At 34.3% G+C, this 21574-nt stretch overlaps 1 protein-coding gene, 1 long non-coding RNA gene and 1 other non-coding gene across 12 annotated transcripts in view; 2 read left to right on the top strand and 1 right to left on the bottom strand.

The window, feature by feature from the left end:
• The window catches only part of LOC122633422 (cytospin-A-like), a 31864-nt gene that overhangs the window by 1198 nt on the left and 9092 nt on the right, over nt 1-21574 (top strand). For 2 of the 10 annotated variants that reach the window (XR_006328113.1, XR_006328112.1), the window contains exons 1-5: nt 4479-4833; nt 4945-5030; nt 6220-6317; nt 11054-11257; nt 20204-20606. Coding sequence is in view for 8 of the 10 variants with exons in the window: in XM_043821297.1 (XP_043677232.1) it covers nt 4992-5030; nt 6220-6317; nt 11054-11257; nt 20204-20606 (744 nt within the window). In the remaining 2 variants the exon portion in view is untranslated. Of the gene's footprint in view, nt 1-4478; nt 5031-5306; nt 5709-6219; nt 6318-11053; nt 11258-20203; nt 20607-21574 lie in introns of those variants that run through there. The other 8 variants (XM_043821297.1, XM_043821278.1, XM_043821359.1 and 5 more) reach the window with 5 other exon arrangements.
• On the top strand, nt 7358-7429 carry Trnac-gca. Its single transcript has one exon. It is a non-coding gene; the product is annotated as a tRNA-Cys (tRNA).
• The window catches only part of LOC122633517, a 1562-nt gene continuing 1174 nt past the window's right edge, over nt 21187-21574 (bottom strand). Inside the window, exon 2 of the long non-coding RNA XR_006328131.1 lies at nt 21187-21480. This is a non-coding gene — a long non-coding RNA (uncharacterized LOC122633517). The remainder of the gene's footprint in view (nt 21481-21574) is intronic.

Below are 21574 nucleotides of genomic sequence, written 5' to 3'. Positions count from 1 at the left end.
TAGAACAATCAAATCGAATAAATTCAAAATCGTAATATACGAATTTTTCATTAAATATGGAACCTGAAAATTTTTCTATTGCTATAAACTCTTCGTTAATCTCACATTTTCCTACATTGTATCGTATCGAGATTTTTTTTAGATTGGGTGTATAATAATTATCTTTATAAAGTCAACGAGCCACCCACGATTTATTTATTTCAAACAAAACACGTATAATCTAATGGACACGTTCTAAATACATTATAGATGCTACGTGTGCTAATGCATAGACTTCGATATTATATTTCAAGAGTTTTTTCACGTAATTGTACGTGAAGTATGTAAATGTTCATGCATCTAGGATCGTATATATATATATATATATATATATATATATATATACGCATACAATAATTATAATAGCTGAATAGTTATGTATTAATTGTTAAAAACTCGTGAGAATCGACTGTAGACAGTATTTGGATGGATCTCTCGTGCGACGCATTACGGTATGCAACCGGATCGGACATATTATAGCTTGTACGCGTGTTACGCAAGCGTATCGAGTGTATTATGAATCGCGCATACGCTATCCGTGACCGTATACAGAAACGTTCTTATACAGAAGAGAAAAACAAGCTAAATCATTTTCGGCAAGACTCTTGGTATATCGTTTTTATCTTTTAAAAAAGCCATCAATTTTTTAATCATTGAAAAATGAGATAATACCAAACATAATTCGTATTTCTGAAACGCGTGGAAATGACATAAATTATAACACAAATTCTATTATATGATAACGATTTCTCCAAACAAATTTTTAATAATGTCGATGTAATTATTCGAGAACGAAGTGCACCAGATGCGATATACATAGATAACATAGATTCTATTGCCCATAGTTTCGCAAGATTAAATTTACAGACAAAAGAATAAAAAATCAATCGGCTCCTTTAATTATCTGTGAATGGAATAAGTAATATCAAATGTGTTTTGAATTTCCCGCGCGTACAAATGACGGAAATGGCCTATCGTTTGAAAAATGGCGGACAAGTTCGAAACAGCTCCTATCGATGTCCTAATGAAATTAATAATCGTAAAGGAGATTGCGCGAATAGCGTGACGACGACAGCGAGAGCGATCGGAGAAGAGAGAAAGAGTGTGAGAGAAAGAGAGAGAAAAAGAGATAAAGATAGGGAGAGAGAAAAAGAGAGAGCAAAGGATCAAGAACAGGAGGGAGAGAGTTCACTCGTTGAACGAGACGGTGTATGGAATAGCAAGGAATGGAATGGCATGGAACGAAGGTAGTCAGTTCGCATTGAACTGCCGAATCGCACGCGTCGACATATCCTGACCGTCGTCCAAAAGGACGACGCGCGCGTGTTTCCCGTCTTTTATTAGAACGGGACACCCTCGCCTCGACTTTACTTTTTCTTTTTCTTTTCTTTTTCTTCTTTTTTTTTTTCCATCGAGTCGACGTGTCGTTTTGCTGAAAGGATTACCAGTGAAGGAAACAGGATACCTATGTACAGGTGCGATCGACGATTTGTCGATTTCTTCTGCTCCTCTGCCACATTTTTAAAAGAATAAAAAAAAAAAGGAAAGAAGAAGAAGAAATGAGAAATTTTATCTCTCCGAAAGTTGTTTTATTATTTACTTGAAAAAACTTTAATTTATTTAATGAGATCTTTTCTTGATACCCTATCCTTTCAGACGATTCAATTCTTGACAAGAAAATAATCAAATTATAAAAAGATTCTCTTCTTTCTTTCTTTCTTTTTTATTTTCATATGTTTGTAATGTATAATATGATTTAACAAAAAGAAAAGAGAAATATTCGAATGAAATATTCAGAGTTAATCGAGAGGTTCTCGATTTTTATCGATTTCTTTTAAGACATTCGTACATATAAAAAAAATCTGAATAAATTATATATAATTATAAAAAATATAAAAATCGATACATCGATTAAATCGACTTAACGAAAACACAATTTAGGACATTTAATAAAATCACCGACGTACTTAAAATCGTTGATAAATTTTTCAAAATTTTCCCGCTCTCGAGTGACGTTTGAATTATCGCAAAAATGGCGACGATCTTCGTTCGCTTATGAGGGAACGAGAAAAACCAAAAGAAAAATATGACGATGGAATAGAAAATGAAAGAACATAAAAGAGGAAGAGAAAATGAAAAAGAAAGGAAAAGTAATATAAGTAAATAGATGAATAACAATTTAAAAAAAGAATAAATAAATAGATAAATAAAAAAAATAAAAAGAAGTCGAAGTGTGTTACGAGAAGAATGATGAACGAAGAACGATACGATATAGAAACCGGCAACGGTACGTTGGAGTTCGATGAACTTCGGTAGAACTCGCGAGTTTAACGCGTTATTGTACGGTTCGATTGGCGCGAGAAAAGCTGCGGGAAAAGGTGAAATGCTTTTGGCGCGCGCGCGTTCACCTTCTTCTATGGTATACATCTATACATACATAAAATATACATATCTCGTCCTTACTTACCAAGCTATATATGTAGTACGTAATGTACGTCTGTACACCTGTTGCCGATTTCGCGGGCGTTCGAGCGAATGCGATCACTGTCGAAGATAGAACGGCCACGATCGCGTGTGGGCCGGTTTCTGCTGTCGATCTTTCTGCCGGCCACGCGACAAGAAGCGTAGGTCGTAGGAAAAGGCCCCGTGGAAAGAGAGTCCATAGTCGACCACACCCTACGCCCAGATATTAAACAAATATATTTCACGACGAATCTATATTGTTTCTTTTTTTCTTTTTCCTTTTTTTCTTCTTTTTCTTTTTTTTTTTTTTTCATTCATACTTTATCAAAAATTTCAATGATCGTTAAATTAACAGATACATACATATATGTGTTAATACACGTGTATACACTAGTGGGCAAAAATGATACGTCCTGAAATACTCCCTTCATTTTTATTATTTTTCCAAACTATTATTTTTAATATTGATAGAATCGTTCCTAACTAGTATTCCAATAACATTCCTTAACGTAGGATGCATTAAGAGGTCGAAAAGGAATTATTCCTTTTTCGAAACTTTTTAGACTAATATTTTTATTTCAGCTTATTAAGAAAGGAAAAGTTATTAGATACGTAGTTTTGCAATCGAAAAAAAAAAAAAAAGAATTAGTGTAAGAAATCTCGAAAAGGAGTAATCGATTTTTATAATCGTATAGAAAGTTTCGGACCATCCTGTAGAAAATTCATTTCAATAATTCTGACTGTAATATAGAAACGGACGATCGATATAACACAATATGATCTATTATAAATCTGGCGTGTACTCGATTTCTGACCGTTACTGTACACACATACGTATTCAGTTCGTCCGTAACAGATTTTGATTCGTTTCGATTCGACCGACATCGTCGAAAATCGCGCGAAATTCAAATGTAGAGCAAGAATCCGGTGAGAAGGTGTTTGGAATCCTTCGATTGCCAAGAGCGTGTGATCCTTTCGTAATATAGTAAGTTAAATAGGTAACTTTCGTGTACTCACATGTGGGAAGGTAGAAGTTGGAGTACATTAGCATAACAAAGTTGAGATTTTGCGTGAGAAAGTCTTAACAAACAATATTTATTATATATATACGAACGAGATAGATCCAATTTCTTTTCCTTTTCTCTTTCTCTTTCTTTCTTTTTCTATTAGTACACTTCTCCTTTTGCAAAACATTTTCCCTTGAGAATATTTTATTTATCTCCTATATATAAAATAAATGTTGTTCAAAGATAAATAATATAATACTTAGATTATCTCTTCTCAAATTCGAATAAAAAATGTCCCAACTCTTTGCTCTTGACGTACTTACGTATGTATGTACGAAGCGTAGTTACGTACCGGGCGTGCATCTTTATTATTGGCCGAGAACCCGTATACGCGGCAGCAGAAGGTTCGATGAACCTTCGCAGGTACACACGACGCGTGTATACGACGCGTACGGACGCCGCCTTGCCGATCGGTTGCCCCTTCGCTTTGCGTATTAAAGCTCTTGAAAATTGTTATTAAATTTCCCCTTCTCTCTAGCATATCATCTAACATATCCCATGATATGGTAAGAGGGATGAAAAGGAGGCCATCTTGATGAAAGCGCTTATTCGAATTTTAAATATCGCGCGCTATATTTCCCCGCGGAATTTGAATTCTGTAACGTTTAAAGTAAAACGGTAAAATGTTGATATATGATAATACATTATTTTTTGTATAAACTATATAAAACTATAAATTATATATATATATATATACGTACATATATGTATATAGTAAAAATGTTCTTTTTTCGAAATAAATTACGATTTATACGTTCCACTCTACTAATCGTTGATGTACACAACTCGATGGTCGAATGCATTTCTAAGTATCTGTGTGTATAACAAATGTTGCCCACACTACTCGCTTTTAAATGCGTATATCTCAAGATATTTCCTTTCTTATCGCTAGGAACTTAATTCTTATCTTCGCAGTTCGAATTCAGTCGGTGTTCACGTACGTTGTAACGTTAGTTCAGAAAGTGTAGCGCGAAATCGGTGAAACTGTGGAATTAATTATACTTATAATTAGAAATTTTATCGCGGGATCGAATTTTCTAAACTCTCCTCATACGTGAAATTCAACGAGCTGTGTAGCGGTGATCTTCTTTATAATCAACGATAAATAAAGAATGAATAAAAGCGATGTTTGAAAAAGAATCAGTAATCCGTACGAATTTCAAAGAGTGAAATCTTTTCGAGTTTCGAAAAAGCACGAGAATGAACGACATTGATCGTCGATTTAAACGTCCCGATAAGTGACTATATCGAGGACGACGTAAAGGTGCATATGCAAAATAAGTGCGATTAGAATTTCCAATCTCGAACTATCGTACATAAATTCACGCATCTCTTTCTCTCTGTTTCTCTCTCTCTCTCTCTCTCTCTTTCTCAGCGACGTATCAAGGATTCTTCGAAGAAACTTAACCCATATCGGAAACGATGTTCAAGCAATTTTGGGAAGTTTTAGGTGGAAATTCGGTAATATTTATTCATTTTTTCCTTCTTTCTAATATCTTTTTCTAATATCCCTTATAATTCATTCACTTGTTTATATATAATTTTGATATCATTATATCATCAATATATCGATTCCTACGAATACTGATACCGATCACTTTATCTGTAACAATATCGATATGTAGATTGTTTTTTTTTATACTTTCTTTTTTTTTTTGGTTTTTCTTTTATTTTAATTATCATTCCGAATTCATACTTTCGTCTTTTGTTGTTTCCCCATCGTCGTCCTTCGTTTTCATAATTACGTTTGCGCTCGACGCTTCAAGGAGGCTCTCGTGCATTTTGTATTTCGCATAATCTCTCGTTAGAATCGTTCGTGCGTGCTGAGAACGTTAGCGTGTTCATGTCCATGTCCCCCTAACAAGATCGAGGATTCGCGTGTGCGATAAAACAAAACTTCTACAGAGAAAATATCTAAAATCCGACATCGAGATAACAAAGAGAATTGATCTAACCTTTGTTGTCTTTTTACGCGGTTTTTTTTTCTGCTATATGTATATACATATTTTTTTCCGTATATATTTTCATTTTTATCAAATGTTACGTGTTCAACTAAAAAAGAAGAAAAGATGTAGAAGAACGTTAATTGATATGTATATATCTCTCTTTCGTCATTAGAAAGTCATCATGTTTTCAAAGGTATTTTTATCTTGAAACGATTAATCACTCTTTACAATTTGCGGAAATAATAATTACACAAGCTGATATCATCTATAACAAACTTATATGTTGTACGTCTAATGTCGTCTAACAATTAGTATTATCCTTTTTTTTTTTTTTTTTCAAGCGGATGAATTGTTTTTTAGGTTATGTATTGATTTGCAGTTTCAATTTCGTGATTCATGTTATAAATATCCTATCAATTTATTTAATAAAATGTTTGTATTACATTAATTCATTGCATATTATATATTTATATTATACATATATACATATATATATATATATATGCAATTTACTGCAATCTCTAAAAATAATTATAATTGTATAAAAGTTCGATTTGAAACAATTCGTTCCACTATGTTTCGCTGACAAGAATATATATTTAATTATCGGTTCTTTGTTTCCTCGATGCATAAATGTCGTTTGTATTAGTTCAAATAAATGTTATCCTTTAATTTTTTAATTAATATTAAAATATTTATTTCAGGCTCGAAGCGGAATGTCCGTGGGTTCGGGAGGGCGGGCTCCCATTAAACGTACAACCGGAACCACGACATCGACCGTTAATAATTCGACCAAGAATAAGTAAGTCTTATTTTTCTAATCCATCTAATCTAATTTGAAAATTTCTATATATTATAGACGGACTTTGAACGTTTTTATTTTAATCGAGCAAAAACAAAAAATTGAAGCTTCACGGGAAAATCTGTTTTATCGACATATCTCAAAGTATTTAATTCTTAATCCTCGCAGAGGGCGCCAGTATAACCTTAAAGTTTGAAACGATATTTTTTTTACGAAGTGCATCAACGAAGATGCATGTAAATGCAACCAATAAGAGCTGAGCATAAGGAACAGAACGCTTTCTTATAGGTTTATATATACAACGTACTTTATTTGAAATTAAATTAAGCATAAAAATAATTATTCTTATATTATATGTACATATATGTATATGTGTGTATATGTATATATATATATACATGTGTGAGTATATGTATATGTATATAATACGTGAGACGAAAATTGATGGATTATATATGCAAATTTATTCCTCGAATAAAATATTCATTCAAACGTTTAAAATAGTAGGGTCGATCGAAAAGATAATTTTATTCGTGTTAAATCGTGCTAAACGTTCAAATTTAAGTAGAAACGGAGAAATTCAAGGCGAGCTCGTTACCGTAATCGTAATGGACTTGCTGGTTCTGTCTGTCACGTGTCGGAAAACCGGTCGCGCCATTACTTTTCCGGAAATTCCGTTATCTACCTGCGACGTGCATTGGTGCATCTGTCTATATCAAGAGGCCGTTACACGTTTAAACGGTCAAGCTCGTGGTACGATCGATTGCACTGAAATTAAATATCGATAATCCTTAATATTGAAAATACGAGTTTCGGTACTATATATGTATTCTAAATTGATAACATTATATGCAATACGGTTTCGACTAAATGATTTAGATAGTAGTATATATAAAAAAAAAAAAAAATAAATCATTTAACAAGTTTCCACGCAAAGTAACACGTTCTTACGAAATATTGACTATAGATAAGAAATGTTGAATAAGACTAAACTCGTTCGTTGTCCCAGATATAATCTTTGTAGAGTGAAACTTTCGAACGGGGATATAGCTCAGTGGTAGAGCATTCGACTGCAGATCGAGAGGTCCCCGGTTCAAACCCGGGTGTCCCCTTAAATTTCTTTTTCTTTTTTTTTTTTTCTTTTTATTTATTTCTTTTTTTTTTTAGTTTCTTCCATTAACACTTGTCACACTAGCACGCATTTTCATTTAATACGTTCGATAAGAATCAATACGTAAACACGTAAACTTTGATAATACGTGAATGATATTTTATGGCTTTCCTATACAACGGTATCATACTATACAATATACATACATATATGTATGTATGTCGAGTGATAAATTAAACTCGGTTACGAGACACGGAGATAAGTGACGTCACGGCTTACGACACGATTACGTTCACTAACAAGCATCAGACAAGGACGAACGAGTCGAGAAACAGGGGACCACGAGTCATAATTGTTACAATTAAATCGTTATAGAACTGAGAAGACTCGGTGCGTTCTCGTAAAAAGCAATTCTCTCGCGGAGACTTCAACTACATTCTGACGATAATAGCAGACGTAATAAAATATAAAAGAAAAAAATTTCAAACAAACTGAATTATGAAAGAATTCTAGAAAAATTAAAAAATTGGAAATAATATATATGTTTAAAAATAAGTACTTTTATCGTTATGTTATCATAGAAAATTAAATTTCTCAATATTTCAAATCCAAATATCTAAATATCTCGGAAGGAAAAATATATGACTTATAATTAGACCACTTTCATAATTACCAACAGTGGCAGATTTATAAACAGGCTGTGAAGGTGGTCGTTTCGGCACCCATAAAACAGCGGCCACGACACGATGATATAAATTTATATTATATAATAAATTTAATCTAATATCTCTAGTGGTATATATCTCACTTCATCATTTGCATTAATAGTTGAAGCGAGAAAATATATATTGTGAATAATTGATTTATTTTAATGGATTTGCAAAATTTTGTAACATCTCTTTAACTATTGACCAAAATATTCATATATACGGACCATTTATTTTACAAAATATTTATCATTAATTAATAAAGAGACCAAGTAAATAGAAATAAATAGGTATATAGATAGATATATATCTTATTTTTTTATTCAAATTTAGCAAATTTTGTCTTGCATAAATATGTGTGTGTAATAACATATGAATCGAATATGAAAGGTATAAAGAAATAAGTAAAAGAAGTGACGCGCGCGCGCGCGCGCGTGTGTGTGTGTGTGTGTGTGTGTGTGTGTGTGTGTGTTTAAAAAACTAAATAAAAATACGAAAATTGATGGAGAAAGAGAGAGAGGAGAGAGAGAGAGAGAGAGAGAGAGAGAGAGAGAGAGAGAGAGAGAGAGAGAGAGAGAGAGAGAGAGAGAGATCAGGTCATTGACCAGCGGTCAGCGATCGAACTGACCTCATCAACTCGTCGTTCCTCAACATATACCAAACTAGTGGTCGATACGCTAAACTCGTCGAATCAAGTCTCTCTCTCTCTCTCTCTCTCTCTCTCTCTCTCTCTCTCTCTCTCTCCCTCTCTCTCTTTTCTACTCTCTCCTATCCTTTCTTATACTCGACGAAGGCATTGGACTTTCAAGATCGATCGATCGTTCCTCGAGAGACGAACCTTTTATTATCGCCTAGTTAAGCACTGGATTCACACGGAAATAATTTGATCTTGCTCGTGAGCTCGTAAGCTATTAGTGTCGAAAACAAATGCGTTTTCTTCTTATCTATTCATATCGAGAACAGATCGATAATCACTTTGCAAGTGTAGATAAATCGATTATTTAATGAGTTTGCATATCGTATACGTTTTAGATACGGTCTAATTCTATCGAATGATCTTCATTTTTCTTTTTTTTTTTTTTCTTTTTTTTTTATGTATTTTTTATTTATTTATTAATTTTTTTTTTTTTTTTTTTTCTCTTAGAACTCTGAATGGAATGAGAAAAATAAAATGTCGTGTTAATGTTTATACACTTGGTTACTTTTATTGCTATTTTTATGATATGATAAAACGATTCAAGTTCGTTGAACTTTTCAAATTGATTTATATGGACAATTGCATTTTTACTTCTGTCAAAATTTAAAGAAAAAAAAAAGTAAAGAAATTGGGTAAATATAAGATAGACCAAATGTTCTTAGGTGATATTAAAAATCAAGTACTCTTTTTCAAAATATTTTAGACTAATTTTTGTTTTCAAATTGTGAAACTAAATGTTTAGAAACTCCTTTTTAAAATGTCTGGAAAAAATAATTATTTGTTAAAGCTACATACAAACTTTTAACTTTTGTATATTATAATTAGCTTATATTTTTGTATGACCTACTTTTTTTTATCAATACGATTAATAGTATATTTTAGGTATACACTTAGTGCAGACAGTATCGATACACTAAATTTATGATCTTAAATACTCACTTTGCACTAGTTTATCAATCGACGGTAGCACTAATGAGATCATAGAAGCAAATAGACACTTGGAAAGGTTTGATAACATTCAAAAATTTATGAATCGCAATCGAAATAGAATAGTTCCAAAGCACGAAATTATTTATGCTCCTGTTATGTAATCGCAATTTACTCATTCGATATTTCAACAACTTCATTATTTATCAGATAGTAATATTTTCAATATACTTACAACATTTACTATTAAGTAATGCATCTATAAAACAAATAAATATACCCGCAATTAACTATTTTAAATAATCAATATAATATAGGGAAAGTTCAATCATATCTTTGAAAACAATCAATACTGATCTCGATAAAATTTGAAAAAAAAAAATACATTTTACACACACACACACATATTATTAATTAATTTCATTTCCCAGTTTAATATATATTTATATTATATATCTATTACAAAATTACACAAAAAAAATATAACTAATGATATAATATCAATATATGTATATAAATTGATTTATTTCAATTAATACAATAATTTTGAAAATCTATTATTGTAACTTTTCTGAAGAAATATCTGTTCAAATATCGACTTAATAAACATTATAACGAAATTAGTGTTTTCTCGTAAAACGATAGACCCTAAGAGCACGAAGCATTTCTTATTGTTCATAGAAGAACGCGTTAAATGCATGCACCTACGTTCTACACATCTTGCAAGCTTACATAATCGTTCGTTAGACGAGCGCGTAACAGCACATTGCGTAGGATAAAACCCCATCGCACGTTCGTTCCACTTCCTTTCGACGAATGAGATCCTTCTCAAAGATTCCGTTTTACGTAGAAAATGAAAACGAGAGTTTATTTTACCGTTTTGAACATATTTGCGAAATTCAGTGTGAATAAAAATTCCTATAATATGAAATAAGTATATATATATATATATTTTTTATTAAAACAATTTAAAAATAATTATGTAGTTGATCGAACAGAATTTTTGGCTAGATCTAACGCATATATGTATAGAAATAAATATATATTATATATATATATATATATATATATATATATATATATATAGATACGTTTTGTGTTGCGTGTGAGTCTTAACAAGGCTCACGTTCATCTCAGCGATGGTTGGCGTTCCACTTTCGCACGAGAAGAAGTACATAAGGAAAAACAAAATAAAAAAGAAAATAAAAAAATAAGAAGAAAAAGAATCAAAAAGAGAAAGAGAGAGAGAGAGAAAGAGAGAGGCACGAGTTTAAGATTCTATTCTGAATTTCAGGTCGAAGCTCGAGCCAAGGCCGCCGTCTGGAGTTGGAAAAAAAAGAACGGACGCGGTGTCGTTGCTTTTCAGCGCGAAAAGGCCGCCTAGCAGAAAAGTCGAGCGAACGCCGACAGCAACGACAACAACGACAACAACGACAGCGACGAGGACGACGAAGACTCCTCAGAAGTCGGCGAGGACGAAATCGCTGGAACGATTAAAGTGAGTTCTTTCTCGAAAGAAAAAAAAAAGGAATGATTTCGATCAGTCGATCGAATTGAAATGATTTACATTTATTTTTGAAAAAGTATAAGATGGTCTACATGGAACAGAACGTATATATGTACATGGCTATATTATATTGAATTTTTGAAACATATAGATGGATACAACGATAGGAAACAAATTTGTTTTGATCATTGATATGAAATGAAAAAATATTCGATGATCCATATTTCTATTTCCGATTATTTTTTTCCTATCTATTTATATATATGTATATAAAATTGAAATTTGCACATAATATATATATCATTATTTAACTCCTATATATACATACAGATGTATAGTATATATATTTATTTCATACGGACGATGTACGGCGAAGCTTAGTGTCCTGTTCGAAAAGAAGAGATAAGAAAAGGGAGGGGGGAGAGAAAGAGAGAAAGAAGAAAGAGACAGGACGAGACATAAGAAAGGGGCAAAAAGAAAGCTAGAAAAGGCCGGGTGTACGCCTGCTCGCGCTCGCGCGCACCCTGACTTGCTTGCTCGCTCGCGCACTCGTTCAAGTATGTATGTTCATCGGCGCTTTGCGTGAGTTCAATGACCTCGTACTCGCATGCTGACTCCTTTCCCCACGATTTCTCGATGGCACACAGTGTATATAAACGGTATTAAGCGTATATATCCCCGACCGTCTCCTGCAAGATGCAGCTCGAGCCAACGATGCTCTGGTACCCTTTTCTGCAATGACTACTTCTCAAACTTTGATCGATACAAGATCGACAATAAGATCTATATCCGTCGTACTTGTAATTTCTACGACTTATTTTTACTTTTGAATCAATCGACCATTCATAATCCATTTTGTCTCTGTCTTTATCAAATATTCATATTTTGCGCAATACAGGACGAATCAAAATATCCTAAATGATCTAAAAAAAAAAAAAAAAATCGATTACTCTTTCTCAAATATTTTTAAATTAATTTTTTTTTATTTATACATTAGTTCATGTCATTAGATCGATCAAAATAAATCTGAATTAATACGAAATAATATTTATAATTTCTCTAATTTTAAGCACGAATTTTCAAATTCGTCGAATTGGCGAGTACCATAAATATGAAAAGTATTCATTTTTTTACATTCGAGACAAAGTCGAGTGACACTTGACAAGTCTATTAGTTTCGATGTTAACGAATGTTTTCATACGTAATGAAAAGATAATAGAGATTAACGAAGATACAAAGCGTAGATACGTATCTCTTAGTAACGAGGCAAGAGAAGTCACTCTTTTTACTTCCATCGTTCGACTCCAGTCAGTCGGGGGCGAGAAAAAGTGGCAATGATGGCAACAGAAGTAACAGAGGGATGAAAGAAGCTGTCTGTTGCTCGAGACACGAACAGGTTTCGATCTCGTAGTCTCTTTTTCTCTCTCTCTCTCTCTCTCTCTCTCTCTCTCTCTCTCTCTGTCTCTCTCTCTCTCTCTCTCTCTTACTTATTCCAAAGAGATGCATTCGTGGAACGAGAACTCCCGAAGAGAGTTAAAGCTGTTCATCGTATTTTGAGGGTGTATGTACACAATATATGTACGTACGTATATATGTGTATATATATATATATGTATGTATGTATGTATGCATGCATGTATGTATGTATAGACATAAGAATGGTAGAATTTCGCGATTCCTTGGGAGAAAACGAGCACACGACGAAAGCGAGCGGCTGCGGAGGCTGTAAATATCTTTCGACGACGTTCGTAAGAGCCTACCGAAGGAAAAAAGAAAAAGAAAAAAAAATCAAACAAAAAAAGTCAAGCGTCTGATGAAATCCGTAGGAATCGCATTCCACGAGCATCCCACACCTCTTCTAGTAGATTCACGTTAGAGACGCCGATAGAATATTCTAAACATTCATTTCTGCGTGCTCGTTTCTCAAGTTGATTACGAAAGGACACGCGTGCGTGTATGCGTGTTTATAGAAAATCAATCATTATTTTCAATTTTTAATTGGTGGCCGAGAACGATCAAGACTTTTTCACAATTATTACGAAATAAATACATGATACAAAATGGAATAAAAATTCCTACGCGTTTGTAACTTTACAGTCTATTAAAAAAAAAGAAATAAAAAATTTTCGGAAAGAGTAATTGATTTTTAAGATCATCTACAAATTTTTGTTCCTTATACATTGTTTGAGATATTGAGACTATTTTTTATAGTTTGAAGATTCACTGCTTTTTTTTTTTATAGAACAAAAGTAGATAAAAATCAATTTTTAATTAGGATTGTTCTTGAAAATTAATGATAATGAAAATTTAAATGAAACCTTGGTAATAAATTAATGTCGATAATTAATACATTCGCACATCAATTTGCCATGAAATAATAGCTAGTTTGTGATTATTGGTTAATCGTCGTTCCATTGGCCCAATGAACGTCCGTTTCTTCTCTCGTTACTCACAATCAGTTAAATCTAATCCTTTTATTCAGTTTGCACGAGGAAATAAAAGAGAGTACGCGAAGTTGACCATGACGTTTCTTACACAGAGTAAAGTTTTAAGTGGTCACCGTACTCGACAGACCGACGACCCACTCTGACAATGAGAGTGCCACTTGGACGATGCGAACGACCTACATACCCAGTGAATCAAAAGTCAATGAGCACTGTGCTTTAAATCGGTAGATTTCTCATCTTTCTAACGGAGAAAAAAAATAATTCGAAAATTACCCAAATACTATACATCATATATATGTTATGTGTAAAATATATTTTTTATATAATATCTGATGAACATACCTCCATAAATATAACATTCAATTAATTAATAATTAAATATATCTATTGTACGTTCTGTTCCATAAGGATATCTTGATAATATTTTTCGTTCGTCTAGTATAAATATTGAAACTGCGCAAAATCGATGATTTTATGAACGTATCCATCGATCTTTTATTTTTCCTTCTGTTCTGTTTCGCAATGAGACATTTTTCTGATGTAGTAAGTTCTCTCCGCGCTTCCTTATTTCAACACTACTCTAAAGTTAATAGAGCGTCAACGGAGAAACCAACTTCGTCATGGTTAAATGCTCGTCTCGACTAACGTTGAACTCTCCACACGCTAGTAAAGTTCTCTAATTGTAAACGGAAAGCTCCTCGAAGAAGAAGGGCAAGGGCAATTGACTTCTCTTATCCAGAGGAAATAAACAAATAAAAGGACACAAAAGAAAGAAAAAGGAGAGACAAAGAAAAACAAAGAGAGAGAGAGAGGGAAGAGAAAGAGAACAAAGAGAGAAGCTTCGTCGAATTTGATCTCCGTGTTATCGCTGTCGTTTCTCATGAAAATTTATCTCGAATTATCAACATTAAGCATTTTATATCCTCCGACCATTTGTGTGAAACGTGACCACTCTTAAACACGCTTTGTCGTTTCACAATGATAAAGATTTTCTTTCAAGTTTCTCTTAAAATACGTAATTTCTAAAAATATGTTAGACAAAACGGTAAGATTCGTCACCAATATAAGAAAAAATAAAGTATATTATGGTAATTTCATAATCAATACTTTTTCCGTAAAAAAGTGATCATCGACTAAATATCATTGTCTAGTACGCTATTAAAATTTCAAATGCTTATATGGTATCTTTCGGATCTTTTCTATTATCTGAACGACATTATTTGAGTTGCTTGTAATGTTAGTTTCAAATATTTTTTATTGAAAATTTAATATAATATAATATATACATATACACACACAATTTACATATTTATATATTTACTATATATTTATGTAGATAATTTTTACTAAAAAATATTGAAAATTCAGTAACAAAAAAAAGTGGAATATCAAAATAATAACGAGGAGATAAACACCAAAGATCCCACTTTCTTGTTACCATTTTCTTCTTATTTTTTATTAAATATAACAATCAAACAATTTAACGAAAACTTCTACACAAATTCTACATAAATGTAGTAATTCTCTCTTGAAAGAAAAATATCACCGGTAGAATGAGTTTTGTTCTCTTGAAACGGTAGAAAAATTAAAAAGAAGAACGAAAGGATTTCGCAAGTAGGACTGACAGCTCAGAGTAATTTTCTTACCGAAAAGAAAAAGAAAAACGAAATGAAACGAAAAGAAGAAGAGGACAGTCTTCTGAAGATGATGTTTACACACGTGCTACTTACAAACGCCTATTTATATCCAGCAACGAAGGGGCCACTATAATATACCTTCGTTGCTAAATATCATTCGCAGATAGAAAAATAGCTGATTCGTACGTTCATTCGTCAGTTTTCTTTGGATTGTCGTTGCTCTTATACTTATTGTTAGTTTTAAAGCGATCGTCGAGATCCGATAAAACTATTCCGAATTTAAATGCGAATTTGGAAGCACTGCGTCGCTTACTCTTCGCCGAGATATTTCTTATCAGTGATACAAAGTGCCTTATTGACAAAATTGCGTCATTGGCACGATTTGAGTCGTTCTATACGATCGCGATAAGGATATCGTTTTACGTTTCTTTTCAAGGAAATAAGTTTATCCCTTTTACAACGTAACACCGCGAAAAATCATTCTTATCCCTATGAGAAATCCTCCTTTTCATTCGATAATATTATCGGAATAAATTTGAAAAATATATATATATATATCAGATATACAGTAAAATTCGAATATTATTCGAACATTTTGATTTATATCGAATGAATATTAAATGCAAATATTTTCGTTTTTCATTCTTTTTATATCGAAAAAAATATATAGAGCAAAGTCTGAAAATATTTTTCAAAGAAGATAAGTGTTCAGCAAAAGGAGAGAACATTTCTTTCTTTTTTTCTCGTACATCTGAAAGTAATAAAAAAGATGTTGAGATGTTTTCATTTCAATGTCTCGCTCTGTATATCGAACGGTGTACTTACACATTTTAAAACTTCCCTGTGAAATCAACGCGATTAGTCACGCTTTATATTACGTTTTGCTTTCATTAAAAAAAAAAACAATTCGAAAATTGAAAAAAGAATCACTATTAATTATTTTCTATGTTGTATACATAGCTAAACAAAGAAATCTGATCAGCAAGGTTTCGTTTTAAAATGTACCACCTGCATCGTACAATCGGTCACGAAGATATTTGTATGACGCACGACACACTGACTGTCAATGAAGATATAAATAATAATGATTATCATGTCGTGACAATGCAAAAGAAGAAATAAAATATTAGAAAATTTATTTGTCAACAAGTTTCTTTAATCAGAATTTGATAAAGAAATTCTATGAATATTTTCTTTTTTTTTTTTTTTTTATTATCATCCATAGTGTTATCCACAGTGTAATATTTTCATTAGTTTACATTTTTCCACGACGAAGTATCACGTGTAGAAAATAGAAGAAGGGGTCTTCAACGTAATAGGAAAGTCGACACCGTTTGCTTGGAGATCGTTTCGATGCAAATCTTACGAATGGACGACTCGCTTTTATGCACGTCTAACGCTGACACATTTTTTTGTGGTGTCGAATAGACTTACCATGCGACTGATATACCATATACGCGTGTGTATATACGTAATATATGTGTATATATGTATATATATATATATATGTAAATATATATATATAATATGTGGTACGTGTATCTATATAGATTTATTATTTATATATACACATATCTTCGATGACGAGTAGCAACACGACGATATGGCGGGCCTTGCATTCGCCATCGAGTGTCGTATTTCCGGCGAGTTCGACAGAAAAACTTATAAGACAGCTTTACCAGTTCTACAGCTCTAGACAGGTTTGGCGTTTGCACGTGCAATTTCTACCTGCGTTTCTATGTGCCCATAGAAAGAAAAAGAGAGACGAACATACAAAGAAAAATAGAGAAAGAGAGAGAGAGAGAGAGATTACCGTACATAGATACAATATCCTGTATCTACACGGACACACACAATACATACAAATACAGTAGATTCTTCTTCTAATAGTTTAGCTTAAATGAGAGGAAGGCCAGGGTTAGTATATACAGATACATATATCTTTGTTTCTTCAAAAATATCTAAACGAGAATCTCATCGAGTTAAAATGCACCAGAAGAGAACCAGAGCTAATTCAGGTCTGAAACTCATTTTGCATCGTCATCGTGTTCGAAAGCCAACGAACGCATCTTGAAGTTCTTTTCGGGACAGCATTGCTGTTCATACTACATACATAGTATCTATATGCCATATGTCGACCGTATGAGAAAACTGGTCGGCGGTGAGACGTCTGCGGATTCCGTGGCCTCCTTTAAGCTGCTGTTTCTGCTTCCCTTTCCCTTCGTTCCGGAACACTCGCCAAACCATCCTCGTGTACAACTTTTGTGGGTATATGTGTATATATATATACACATATGTATTTATATGGTGTCTATGTACGTACTCGTTCCCAACGCGAATCATCTTTACCCCACCAATTCGTGCCAATTAACTCCCACCCTCGAAAATCAGAGGATCGTATCGACTTCGATCGTACGATCGTTCGAGTCAGAGAATTGAGGTACCCGTTACCGTTTAACAAATTGAAATCATTCGAATAAGTTTCACAAATAATCACGACCATGCGAGGAAAAGCTTTAGAAATATACCTTAGTATGTCAATCTTATTACTATGAATCTCGAATTTAAAAAATGTTCGAATAATGAGAATTTCACTGTACTTACTAATATCATTCGTGTTAGTCATTTTTAAGATACAACAGGTAATAAAGAACAGCATAATTTCATCGGCAAATCGATAGAAACGATCGATCGATCGATCGATTGATTCTCGATATGAGAGAAAATCACGTTCTAGCGAAAGTATTAGCGATATGCGCGTACTCGAACTAAAAGTAGGTGACGACGACGACGACGACGAGACTGAGAGGCGCGAATAATTTAACAGGTAGTATTTTCGTCGAGCGGATGAAATCATTTTATCGGAGAAAGATCTAAAGGACGGGAGCACGTTCTCTAGTAATAAAAACCAGAATCCGACACGACTCGACTGGACTCGACTCGGCTCGATTCTACTCGACTCACTTGTTCGCGGAGAATGCATTTCCCGTAAAGGCAATTCCGAACACGCTTTCCAATCAAATCCGTCGAACCGATCAATGTTATCCTCGAGAAATAAATGTCTTTGCTTATCTCGACGAGCTTATCTCGTGCTACGAAGCGCTATCTTTTCATTTTCCCAACTAATACACGGACGATAAGGATTACTCGAAAAAAGAAAAAGAAAAAAAAAAAGAGGTAACGATTTAATCGTTGACATTTTTCCTGAAGGAAAGAAGGGGAAGATGAAAGATCGTTATCAAGTCGAAGAAGAAAGAAAGATCCCTTTCGTGCGATAGGCAAGAAAGTACCGAGCCCATTTTTCAAGTCCGTGGCCCTTCGGCCCCGCTCGGGTCCGAAGAAACGAGCCCGTTGATGGTACATAGCATTGGTGGGGGTAAGGAGAGCGAATGGTGGGGGCAGGGCCGCTGAGTGGCGCTCAGTACCCGACGCACCGTCGATCGGTGTGTGTCTGTATTCGTCTTTTCCGTTATTTTTTCCTTATTCTCTCTTGCACCGCGACCAATTTTTTTTTCTTTTCTTTCCTTTTCTTTTCTTTTCTTTTATTTTCAACCTTTTCTCAACGAGCGACTGCTCGAGGCAAGAACAGCGGCAGGTAAAAGACGAACAGCACCTGCAAACGAAGAAAGGAAACTTTGTCGATTATCGTTTCTTCAAATCATTCTCGAACGTCCATCCTGATCTTCGTACGAAGACGCTCGCGATCGAAAGGATGAAATCGTTTTCGTTAGGATTGATAGATAGATCGATGGATAGATAGATAGATAGATAGATAGATAGTTGCATGGATGGATGGATAAATGGATGGATAGATGGATGGATGGATGGATAAATAGATAGTTAGATAGATGGATAGATAGACAGATAGATAGATAGATAGATAGAAAGAAAGAAAGAAAGGTGCGCGAGAATGCGTTTGCATTCACTTCGAACTATAGTGGAGACGTTCGGCCGATCGAGGCTGTTGTTACGCGTGCAACAAGTGGTACTCGTTGTCGGTGACGACAGGATGATGCGACGAGCGACCGTGGACCTTTTAAGAAAAATCACGCTCGTGTGAAACGTTTTGAAAGGAGTGAGGGATAAAAATATAAAAAAAAAGACGATAGCATAGAGCATACGAAAGGCCAAAGAAGCAGTTTCTTTCGCTTTGGAAAAAAGTGGCTCGAGGTCGTGCCTCGAGCACGAATCTTCGAATTCTTCTCTTGACTCGTGGCACGCGATGCGAGAGGCGATCCTCAGCCTCGTGTAACGTCGCCTGTGATCGTGTCGACGACGAGGACGACAACGACGACTGTGGGTCGCTGTCATTATTATAACACACTCTACGTTTCCATGTAGAAATAAAAGAGAAAAGAAAAACAACTTTGTGAGATGTTTGCTATGGAACAGGTGAACCGAGGACACTTTGTGTCACTCGATATCTATCGATTTCGATAACAAAAAGAAAGAAAGGAAAAGATTCTTCAATCTTCAGCGATGAGATTATTAACGTCGAGATTGTATTCGCCTCGAAAATTATCGAAGATTATTCTCGAGTGGTCATCTACGTCGGCCAGATCCGTTCAGTTAAGAATCGCCAAGTGACACAACGCTGTGGCTGAGAGAAAGAGAGACAAAAGGACAGTATAGATACGTATTTCATTCGAACAGGAAAATTGCACGGAGCCTGTAGATTTCAGGCCCTAGTGCAGCAAGGAGCTTTGCTTCCTTGTCCAAGGAGAGGGGGAACAACGAAAGTCCTCTCTCCGAGTCATTGAAAATAATGTGTCTTAATCTTTCGAGAAAGAACTTGAGAATCGAGAGTGCTTATAGTAGTCGACCATGATGAAGTTCAAATCGCTGTTTCGCAGAGGACAGCAAAGCCAGCAGCAGCAGCAGCAGCAACAACAGCAGCAGCAGCAGCAGCAGCAACAACAACAACAACAACAACAACAATCGACGCAGGGCCCACAACAAACACAACAGCAACAGGTCCCCCTGCGTCAGGCCCCAAGCGCCTCTTCGCTCGAAACAAAAACTGAGAGCTTATCGACGGAAAACTGGAGTTCGATCGGTAAAGAAGTTCCCAAGAGCAACGCCAAGAATCAGCAACAGCATCAGAAGGGACCCGCTAAGGGGTCCAGGATGCAGGAGCTGGAACGGGAGATCGAGATCTTACGAAAGGATCGTGCCCGGCTTGAAGCAAACCTAAGGGAAGCAACTACCGACGCTCAATCTTTACGCGACCTGAAAACTGAACTCGCGTCTCTCAAGGTAACTTTGCACGTTTACAAATTTCCTTTATGTGACGTATTTTTCATCACTCTTACAACACAGGTTTTTGAACTCTTTAAAAAATAGAAAAAAGAAGAAATTCATATGAAACAGTTATTGAATTTAAACTTAAAGATTTGGTTTCAATGAATTTAAGATGTTTTTACAATCTTTTCGTAAGTATGTTTTTTCTCGAAAGATCTTGAACCTCTTGATGGGATTATAGTTTGAAAATCACACTATTTTATAGATCAAGAAAGGCGCGTATTCGTCTTTTTCTTTTTTATATTTTGCTAATAGTTTTTAAAGTTATAACAATTTTCTATATACGTCTTTGGTAAGAATCTTGGAGATTTGGTTCTTTTTTGTTTTTCACAATAAACATCTAATCTAACATAGTTAGAAAAGTTTCAATGAATCGTTTAAATTTTCCTTCTTCTTTCTTAAAAGGTTTCTCGAGTCAAAGATATAGTACAAATTAAAGAAAAAGATAGAAATTGATCGAGACGAGCTTTGGTGAAAGTCACGAGACAGTGACGGATGTTGACGAATTAATTGGGATTAATTAATGTTGCCGACGTGAAAGTCGCGTTAGCGATTTTTATTATAGTCGCTTGTAATTAAACATGAACAGGATCGATAAGAGTAACAAGAAAGTCATCGTAAAAACGTCGAACAACTTCTTCGATGAAATCGCGATCGATATGATGTTTTATAATTTACATCATTTATTTTTTCTTCCTGCGTCGAACAGCTCATATTGTCTTGATGACGATCACGTGGCTCACACGAAATTTGCTCACGTGGTCTGCGTTTCTTCTCCCTTTCTTTCCCCCCCCTCGTCATCCCCACCCCTTGTCATTACGTCGCCGACCTTACAAGGAAAACATACACGGTGTACCAGATACACACACATATACATATGTATGTATGTATGTATGTATGTATGTATGTATGTATGTATGTAT

This window comes from Vespula pensylvanica, chromosome 1 (genome assembly GCF_014466175.1).
Source record: "Vespula pensylvanica isolate Volc-1 chromosome 1, ASM1446617v1, whole genome shotgun sequence".
NCBI lineage: Eukaryota > Metazoa > Arthropoda > Insecta > Hymenoptera > Vespidae > Vespula > Vespula pensylvanica.
The sequence above is the reverse complement of the archived record's forward strand: the minus strand, read 5'-3'. Positions and strand labels throughout refer to the sequence as shown.